An 11,002-nucleotide genomic window follows, 5' to 3' on the forward strand; every position below is an offset into this window, starting at 1 on the left:
GTGTAACGGGCTAGAGTTGCCCTAATGTTACACAGTCCCCATTAAGTACATTTGGTACTTAAGGGGATGGTCAATTACTAAATAATAGTAATTAGACCCAACACTCGGGTGTGGTGCACATTTGTGACCAACCCTTGTGGATGTGATGCACATGGGTGCATTCACATTAGGAGGGATGACGCCCAGCGTCATCCATGATGACGGCTAGCGTCATCAGTTACGCGAGGTATCTATAAAGATACGCTCGCAATACATATTAAATGATATCTATAGAGATATCATTTTAATTGGTAAAAATAGGTATTTGTATTTAATTCTATTAAATATAAATCAGTCTGAAATTTACTACCTACTTGGTAAGTGCGCACGAGGAGACGGATTACCGCTCCCGTGACGTCACTTCACCAGAGTTCTTAGTGTGTTGGGTGAGGTCGCTTGCGCGCCCACCACAACTACCTCACTGCACGCAAGAGAAGCAGGTGCAAACCGCTTCCTCGCTGTGCTAGGGTGTGTGCTAAGTAGAGCGTGGCCGCATTACGACGTGCCCGCCTACACAAAGTGCCCTCTGACCACCAGTGTTATAGGGAGCGGTCACAAGTGACACGCGGGTATTCTGTTGCGTCGGACGTGTTTCGAAAGCATGACTACTGGCAGTCACAGCGGCCTCGGCAGGATGCTCGATTGAAACCACAAAGAGCGCTCTTTTATCGGGTTATCTTGCAGCGATGCTAGCGAAATCTTTCGCGACTTGAGCCACCGCTTATAAGCTTCAGTGTATTGCGCTACGGTTTCACCAGGCCGACAAACGACTGGAATTCGCACCATCGTATCTTCAGGCTGCTTCATATCGTCTTCAGTTATGAGTCCTTGACGGAGTTGGTGCGTCTCGTCTGCGGAACACATTTACTGAAATCACTCTTTTAGCAAGCAACTGCTGTCGAAAATTGTTATTAAGCTTCACTCTGTCATGTGGTGACATTGATCTGCGCACTTGTGACGACAAAGATTTTTCACTTTGCTGTGGCGATACAACCCGAACATTAAAAGATGGAGGTGACTGGGATGGGAATCTCGTCCCATGATCATCACTTTGACGATATAAATTACGCGGCGCACATTTGCGTATACTGTAACGGGGTGTATCGTTACATGAAATTAACACTTAAAGGTTGTTAATCAATATATTATCTAAGAGGTAGATAATATTCGGAGGATATTACTTTATTTAGTAATGTTCAGAATTCTTTATCCATGAATAGGTATAGACCATTATATCTATTTATTCCGCAGACTAATCAGCTATAGAGATAAACAAAAGAGAGATACAGATAAGATAAGATAAGATAAGAATTCAATTGCATGTTTAGTATTAGATTATAATTAAGTTAGCATTTACAAGATAGATAGATAGATACTTTATTATATTAATACAGTTTTCATTTTACCCTCTTTAAGCTAGTTACCTTAAAGAGAAGTCTTCCTCTGCACGTACTAGTGTACGTGAAATAACGTAAGGCACCACTCGCAACTGAAGCAGTGCGAAGTGGACTTGTACTGAAGCAGTACAAGTCGTAGTGCCCCGTTACATATACGAGGGTCGAAGCGTTCGATCCGGTACACACTGATGCAGAGTTGCAACCTTTGTCTTGCTCAAGGTCAAAAAGCATTCAACATAACATGCAAAGAGGTCCTTCACATTTATCCTTTTACCTTTAAAGAGAACAAACCATTCCAGAAAGAAGTTCCGGGACATCGATCAGAAATAGTAAGCTCCTTTTACTTCTAAACGAAATTATCGCTCCAAATCTCCACCTCCACTACTCGCCCCGCAGGAAAGATTGAGCTCGCTTCAAGGCTCGCTGGGAGTTGCTTGTAAGGCGGATTTTATCGATTGATACGTATAGAAAGAAAGTCGAGGACAATACTGCTGATAATACTGGCAAGCGCAATCGACCCGCTGCCATTCCAGTGCCACTCTTTCAATGGGAGTCGATGGGTCTATACGATCTTCGATTCTAGACTTGGCTGCACGATTACAACGAAACAAAATTCACGTTAAAGAGCGATCCAATCTACGAACGGCAATTTCGACGAGAATTTGCTTACCTTCGGATCCAAAAATCTGAGTCTCCGACTACAGCTTTAAAAGAGCAAGCTTCGCAATCAAGCGTAGTTTCTGGAAACAAACTTTCCTCAAATGGTGTGAATTCAGCGCTTTCCCAAACTTTATTTTTCTAGAAACCTCGCGTAATAGATGACACTAGCCGTCATCACGGATGACGCTGGGCGTCATCCCCTCTAATGTGAATGCACCCATGTGCATCACATACGCAAGGGTTGGTCACAAATGTGCACCACACCCAAGTGCTGGGTCTAATTACTATTATTTAGTAATTGACCATCCCCTTAAGTAAACCAAGTGTACTTAATGGGGACTGTGTAACATTAAGGCAACCTTAGCCCGTTACAAGCAATCACTGTCACGGGGCACTACGACTTGTACTGCTTAAGTACAAGTCCACTTCGCACTGCTTCAGTTGCGAGTGGTGCCTTACGTCACTTCACGCACACTAGTACGTGCAGAGGAATACTTCACTTCAAGACAATTACCTTAAAGAGGGTTAAATGAAACTTTATTGATATAATCAAGTATCTCTTCTTTCTATCTGTTAATGCTAACTTAATTATAAACTTATACTAAACATGCGATTGAAATCTTATCTGTCTCTCTATCTTTGTTTACGTTTACAGCTGATTCGTCTGCGGGATAAATAGATATAATGGCCTATACCTATTTATAAATAAGATTTCTTAACATTACTATATAAAGTAATATCCTCCAAATGTTATCTACCTTTTAGATAAAATATTAATTAACAACCTTTAAGTGTTAATTTTATGTAACGATACACTCCGTTACATCACCCCTCCCTTAAACGATAATCGCTCTGACTGTCATTGGATGGAGTGGTCACTATGTGACCGCTTAATCTTAAAATGATGTTGATTAGTCACAACAATAATTTTAAATTCCATCGCATGAAGAATAAACTCATGCGGGGTGTTGATAGTGCTGCGCCTTCGGCTGCGGTTTGAGCAGCCGCGGGTGATTCACTTTTATCTCTTGCGACAGACGGAACGTCTGCCGTAGTATCTTCCACTCGCACAACACTAGATGTTGCGAGTGCACGTGTTGATTCACCACGTGAATACGACCCCTCTTTGGAGGTCGACTACGAATGCAAGTCGGACGAAATGGCCGACTCGCGGAGAATAAAACAGTCGCCTGATAGATGTCAGGTGGCTGACTATGAGCCTTCGAATGAGAGGGCTCATTCTGATAGACGAGTTAATAGTCAATTTGGATTCGACGATGAGGATGATCCCTCATCGCCCGTTCCGTCTCCCGTACGGCCACCTGCACGTGTTTCTGTGCAAGGTGATGACGATGGCGTAAGCCATCGTAATAAAAGTTCTTGTGGTACCCCTGCTTCAGTGGGTCCCACTCAGGGGAGTGAAGACAGTAAAATGTCTCATCTCGCCCCTGAAAAGAAGCCGTCGCTTTTGCCAGAACGGCTAATCAATAGTTTGTCTGGATAAACTACTCCTCACAATAAGAATCATTTATTTATTGCGACAAAGCTACATGGCCTTGATCCCAGCGCGAAAGTTCTTCGCGCTGAGGAAGATTTTTATCTCGATGCTTTTCTTAAGCATCGATGGTTTAGTGGCAACAATGAGCGAGATAAAGTCTCGCTTATGCAAGCCTGAAGCGCGTTCATTCGCAATGTCAAAGACACTGGACGCGAAGCCTGGATTCATAGACTTAACGCGATTCGCGTTAAGTTTGAGAAACGAACTCCAACCGGTGCAAAGTAAAAATTGCATCGGTTGTCGCGTGAGGTGGGCTTCCATGCCTCATGTGGGGTGATCCCTGTCCGTGTTGTGATGACAACACGAAGAGAGTAAAAGGGGATGTATATTCCCTTTCTTTGCCCTGGGGAAGGGCTCGCATCTCTATTGAGATGCGGATGCGATTGACGTTTTGCAATCGATTTACAAGCGCCAGGGGCGCGTGTTTTCCGATTGGCCTTCTGAACCATCGGATGGGTCTCGTCATACTGACGGACGAGGTCCTCAACGTCAGCAACCAGCTGGAAACGAGGTTCCCAGCTGTCATGTGAAGGTGGATATCCGCGCCAGCGAACAAGATAACTCGTTCGCTGCCCCTTCACATCACGGTGGTTCTGAATACGTTCCACAAGGAAACGTTGATCACCGTGGGAATCCACCAATGGTTGTGGTGGAGGAGCGAAAATTAGATCCGAACCGTGTGTCGGATCTAAAGTCGAAGATTGAGAAAATCGATCACTTCCTCCATGATTTGGAGGAGGGACTTGATCACGAGCGCGGCAAGCGTCGCTTGTTGGAGCAGACGGTACAGGCTCACCATATCGAGCGGTTGGAAGACCGTTCAAAGAGTGCGTACTCCATGTTGGAGTACAAACGGAAATATCACGCTGTTAGTGATGAGCTGGTGTCAGCTCATCGCAGTTTCGAGGATATTTGGAACCGGCATGAGAAACTCCAGGTTCAACATGAGAATCTGGTTCGCCATGTCAAGAATCTTTTAGGGATTCTTGAGAATTTGAAAAGGGTTGTCAGATCCGTCCTCGGAAGAAGCCGCGTACTGATGGTACGGGCGGGGCCGACCAACGTATCAACGTAGGATGCGTTCGCATCCTACGTGGCAATTCTATTGTGTACGCATTGCCTCTGCGATGCAGTACACGGAAAGGCTCAATGAACTTGGGTAGTAGTTTACTGCTACCCACATTAGTGATTACACGCTTAGGTAGGTTTACCGTAGAGAGTAGCACTAGATCATTAATTTTAAATGAAAGAACGTTTGCTAATCCATTTTTGTCTACGTTCAGCTTCTGACGGTCCACTGCGTTAGCAATGGAATCCTGTACGAAACGGATTACTAATTATCGAGTCAGCAGAAATTCATCTGCTGACTCATTTGTTCTGTCTTTTTCAGTGCGCTTTGTATGCACTGCCATGAGATTTTTCTCATCTTCGATGTCGATTGCTTCGACATCGACATCATTCGCGTCGTTGGTAACTTCGACGCGTGATAGCATGAGTCAGAAATGGTTTTGCTCGTGCGAGTCCACCCCCCCTTAAACTAGAGGATCCCTCTAATTGGGTGGGTATGCGTGTATGGCGTAATTCATTCACGAAGAACGGTGTAGGCATTGTAGACGCATGCACCGAATCTTAGGTGGCGAATTTTACCATTGCCAAAACTCCGCCGTAAACCGTGGATCTCTATCCGAGACTAGTTCACGGGTAACTCGTGAAGCCGTGGATCTCAATCCGAGACTAGTTCACGGGGTACTCGTGTGTCGATAAAGACACGGGCACAGCCCGGAGCCGTGATCGACTCTGGTACTACAGCAAGATGAACATGTTGCTGAATCTGTCTACAAATTCAAGGATTCCATTGTTTTCGTGATCTTCTTCGGATAATTCGATAACGAAGTCCATAGATACGGACTGCCAACATTCTGCCGGAAGTGGTAGAGATTGGAGAGGTGCACGGAATAAAGGGCTAGGCTTCACCCGTTGACAAACCTCGCAAGCACGAGAGTACTTGAGCACGAACTGATACATGCGAGGCAGTAAAAGTCGCGATTTACTGTGAGATAAGTCCTCTCACGTCCACGATGTCCACTTGTTGGTGCATCGTGACACTCATACATGATGCACAAGCGCAAATCATTGTGAGTTGGGACGACGACACTTGGAGTGTCGCCGGCAACGGCTGTGTAATACAATAAGTAGTTGCGTGTTGTGTATCGATCGGATGACGATCGATATAATGCCGGTAAATCATTAAAAGAATTATCGGATGGATTCATCAGATGATCCATCAAACATAGAAGGTCCTTATCTTCTGCGTAGACTTTCTTTATGTCATCAACTAAGGTTGATGACGGAACACTCGTAGTGAGTGTTGCAACAGTAAGATCACTTTCACTGTTGGGGTGCACAGCTGACTCGAAATCGGGTCGGCGTGATAACGCATCAGCGACGACATTAAGTCGTCCTGGTTTATATTCGACGGAGAAGTTATACTCCGCGAAGAAGGATAGCCACCTCGCCATTCTTTGCGAGAGGTGTGGGCTATTGACGGCCGTGCGTAATGACGCATGGTCCGTATATACGATGAACGGTCTATCTCCGAGGAGATAGACCCTAAACTTAGCCAGTGCATGTTTCATGACAAAGAGGTTCTTGTCATGCACTGGGTATTTGCGTTCAGCTGGTTGCAGCTGACGCGATTGGTTAAAGCCGACGCGCTCCGCGCCGTCTGTATCGTATTGCATTAACGCACAGCCGATTGCGAAATCGCTGGCGTCACAGACCACATGGAATGGTCTGTCTTGATCTTCAATCGCCAAGATGGGCGATTGCATCAAACTCTGCTTGATACCTTCAAACGAACGCTGATATTTTGCGTTCCATAGCCATTTCTCGTCATTTTGCAAGAGACGAGAGAGATGAACCGTCATCCTGGCATTATTGCGGGAGTACTTGTGCAAGTACGCTGCTAAACCAAGGAACTTTCTAAGTCCCTTGACATCGACTGGAACTGGCCAGTCGGTAACTGCCTTGATCTTTTCGGGATCAGGGCGCAGCTGTGTTTTCCGACGATGCACCCAAGAAGTGGTATTTCACTTGCAGCGAATATACACTTCTTGATATTTGCGTACAACTTATGCTTTCGCATATGTGTAAGAACCTGACGAACGTGACTTTTATGAACTTTCACGTCCGTCTTACCGTCCATGGCCCGGCTATGGACGAAAACATCGTCGAAATAACTCGGTGCGAATTCTCGCACCGGTCTCAACAGATTTGTTACGCATATGTTGAATGTTGCAGGGGCGTTTCTAGCCCCTGAGGCATCACTAGCCATCCCAGAGCATCCCGCTGGGAGTGCTCACTGCTGTGTACGGGATGTTCCGTTCACGCATAACGATTTGATAGAACCCATCCATCAAATCCATAGAAGAAAAGATGGTACTCTTAGAAATACCATCTATGATTACGTCTTTTCTAGGTATCGGCGTTTGAGCCGGTACTGTTGCAGCATTCAGTTTGTTAAACGCGTGCACCGCCGCCACCCCCCTGTGGCCTTTCGCACACAGAAGGTCGGAGAGCTATGTGGAGAGGTTGACTCTCTTACATGGACCGCTTTTAATCGATCGATAAAGAATTCATCGATCGCAAGTACTTGTTCACGAGGCAGTGGCCACTGCTTCATGACACAGTACTTCGAGCCCGGTTTGAGCTCGATCTCATGTCGTGCCTTTATCCTTACGTAACTCGCATGGAACTGCTTCAGGGAATACATCCCTGAATTTCATTAAATCCTCGTATAAATGATTTGTCTTGAGTGACTCCCAAGATCGAGTAGTGTATCTTTTAATCCGAGTCTTCACATCGAGGACACTTTCGTCCATAGATGAGCTGCTGAGAACCTGTTCGTTCTCTGCAAATATTACCGCTGACCGAATGTCGGTTACGTAATCGTCCTCTGTGACGAGTACTGTAATGGGCCGCCCCGTTACATAAGTAATTTTGATTGAGTTTAAATGTTAGTTAAGTAGGGGTGCTACTTTCGAGGTAGCGAAAGTAGCACGTCGTATTTTAGCTAGTTTAATGGGCTCAGTCCCATTATTAGCCAGTAAGAGATAGGCACGTAGATTGAGTGGTTCCCATGAGTCCAAGGGAACCATTCGTACTTAGGATGATTAATAGACAAAATATAAAACTGAGTTAAAAATACTAAACACCTAACACTTGGGCTTTGAGGCTTCCTCAAAGCGTTAGAAATAGAGTAAGCTAAGTACGATTTGTTCTAGCCCCGTTACACCTGGTAGCACTTAGTAGTCCTTCCCATGCCCGAGTTTGGGATGAGCGATTCGTCGTACTTTGATGCTCCAGATGTGAATCTGGAGCACGCGACTTTTCCCCCATCTCACTGGTGTTGAGTGGGATGCCTTAAATCGCCTCGCGCCGATATCTGGAGAGGCATTCGTTGTGTCGCTGATGAAATCAGCGAACCCTGATGGACAGCGTCTCGCCATACACGACTTCATGGCTCGCGAGCTTGCCGAATTCAATCGGAGAGGTTTAACTCCCTCGCGGACTTCACGGAACGACGCCGTGAAGATGGAGACATCCGTCTACTCTGGCGAAGGCAAAGAACGCTTGTCGCTGTCGCGTTGGTTCCGAGAGGTTGACATCGCTATCGCCTCGAGACTTCTCGAGGCTCCTAAAGCGAAGGTCAACTTCCTCCTTTCCCGGCTCACTGGATAAGCCAAGGAGTGGAGTGGGCTTTGGGTAAACTCGTTGTGGACGAGTATGCGTTCCCCACTCTGGAAGCCATCCAGAGTGATCTTCGACTCGCCTTTAAGCCGCCACAAGAAGAGAAGTTGGTGCGTTCAAGATTCCTGTCCTTGAGACAGGGTAAATGTCCATGCGCGACTACGTGCAGATGGCTCGACATCTGGCGTCGTTCATTGTCACGCATCCCATGGACATGTACACACAAGTGAACGTGTTTGTCGATGGCATGCGTGAAGGGCAGACTCGTCTATCGCTGGAACGCGCGGAGCCTGCCACGTTGGAGGAGGCTTTCGCGATCTCCCTCCGTGAGGACTTCAGAGTCACCAAGGCCTACACCAAGCCTTCAGTTGTTACCGCTGTCAGATCAGCGGCCCGGAACCTATGGAGATTGATGCAATTGAGTCGTCGGGTGACCGACGACGTGTTACATCCTACAAGGGCGACGCCCGTAGCGGACGTCAGATGATCTGCTTTCGATATCGAAAGCCGGGACATCGCGCGGCTGAATGCCGCGCGCCAGCACCGATGTCGGTGCATGCGACGGACACCCATCATGAGGGAGGTGCTCCGCCCACTCGTCCAAAAAACGGACGAGACCAGTAGGTGCAGGGCGCCTTTCTGGTTTGAAGGGAGGTCCGGGTCCACCGGTGGCAGCCCTATCTTCCAGCCCATCTGTGCTGCGTGCACGGACAAAACCACGCCGCGTATCGATGCGCGAAGTGTCGTTGCCGTACACGTATGACGGCTTTCGCAGTAAGGACAATTTCTTGGTGATTGAGATGAATAATACGTTTGATTGCATCCTGGGCATGCCATGGTTGGCATGCTATAAGCCCCAGATCGACTGGTTAGCCAGATCAGTGAAACGTCGAAGAAAGTTCGACGTCAGTAAAGTGTTCACCCATCTCTTGGTGTCTCCAAGTGATTGGCCGAACGTTACAGTCGTGGATCGTACATCCACGACACCGACGGTGCACAGAGTGAGCGATGGCCCTCTCTGTACCGCTTGTTCCGTGCTCCTACGCACGAGTGACGATGTCTCCTCGCTGCAAAGCGAGGAGTCCGACGTGGACGTGCAGTGGCTCCCCAGTGGCTCCCCGCGTAATGACGACGCGGACGAGCAGTGGATTCCGCGCGAAGACGACGCGGTCGAACAGAGGTTCCCGCATGAGAGAGCAGTGGTAGAGCAGGTGTTTCCACCTGCACCTATTGTGGTCGAGCAGAGGCTCCCACAAGGGCAAGATGTGGCCGAGCAGGGGCTCGCCACGGAGTGTGACGTGGATGGACAAGAGTCTTCTCGTGCGAACATGATGGTCGAACAGAGGTTCCCACATGAGCAAGACGTGGTCGAGCAGGGGCTCCCACACGATTTTGTGGCGGTCGAGCAGGGGCTCCCACACGAGTTTGTGGCGGTCGAGCAGGGGCTCCCGCATCATGCGTCGATGGACGAGTATGGGCTACTCCCGTCGCGCGATTTCGACGTCCTAGATGAGGACATCCAGCGTCTAGAGGGGTGTGCAGATTTAACACCTGACTGTGGTTCGCCAGCTTCGAGCATAGACTCAAAGCACGATGGGGACGCAAGCTACGAGAACTCAGCGTTGGAATGTGTCCACGCTATTGTGTACGTGGACGGGAGTCCACAAAGGCGACAATACATTGAGGTCACGAGTCCACCTCGCGACGCGTCGTCGATTACGAGCCTTCCAGGACTATCCTGGAAGCATTTTCTACGCGACCTCAAGGGAGGCACAGTGGAACAAGTATGTCTAGTCACCAACGAGGTGACCTATGGGCCGAATGAGGAGCGAATGACGCGCCCTCGAAGCGCTGAACAAAATTCAGCGCGCGAAGAAAGATTTGCGTCGCAATCTTGGGAGGCTCTGCGCGAGTTTGGTAACCCTGTCTATGACATTGATCGAGAGTACGCAGACGTTTTCCCGGAGAAGATTCCGGCTAAACTTCCTGCTGATCGTGGTGTTCGGCACGAGATTGATCTCGTGCCAGGATCGAAATATCGTGTGACACGCCAGTGGCCGTTGCCTCGAGACCAAGTCGAGGCTATTGATGCATTCTTTGAAGGTCGTCGCAAGGCCGGTCATGTGCTTGAGAGTGTCTCACCCCACTCGAGTGCAACCTTCTGCGTGAAGAAGGCTACCGTAGGCTGGCGTATAGTGCATGCGTTTAACAAGCTAAACGATGCCACTATTCCTGCCCAAACGCCTATCCCCAGGAAAGACATGGTTCTAAACTCCATGTCAGGTAGCGTCATCTTCAGCGCCATCGATCTGACCGATGGCTTCTACCAGATCTTGATGCGACAGAGTGACATACCACTCACTGCGGTGAGTACCCCGAGTGGTATGCTATGGGAGTGGCTGGTGATGCCACAAGGATTAAAGAACGCACCAGCCACTTTCAATCGCATGGTATCTCAAGTGTTGAGACCGCTTCGAGACTTTGCTCCTAGCTACTTCGATGACATTTTTGTCCACAGTCGCGCTGAGGGCAACCTCAGTGCTGTCCAAGTTCACCTTCAACACCTGAAGCAGGTGTTTCAAGTCATGCGGGATAACAA

At 48.0% G+C, this 11,002-nt stretch overlaps 1 protein-coding gene across 1 annotated transcript; it reads right to left on the reverse strand.

The window, feature by feature from the left end:
• Positions 1-654: 654 nt before the first annotated feature.
• On the reverse strand, positions 655-903 carry CCR75_009554 (uncharacterized protein; the record flags this gene model as incomplete). The annotated part of the gene is made up of 1 exon (XM_067967593.1): positions 655-903. The coding sequence occupies one exon, from the start codon at positions 901-903 to the stop codon at positions 655-657; it is 249 nt and encodes an 82-aa protein (XP_067815617.1).
• Between the last annotated feature and the right edge of the window lie 10,099 nt (positions 904-11,002).

The sequence above is a fragment of the Bremia lactucae genome, assembly GCF_004359215.1.
Source record: "Bremia lactucae strain SF5 chromosome Unknown BlacSF5_NotPlaced_183_SHOA01000117.1_1171385bp, whole genome shotgun sequence".
Taxonomy (NCBI): Eukaryota; Oomycota; class Peronosporomycetes; order Peronosporales; family Peronosporaceae; genus Bremia; species Bremia lactucae.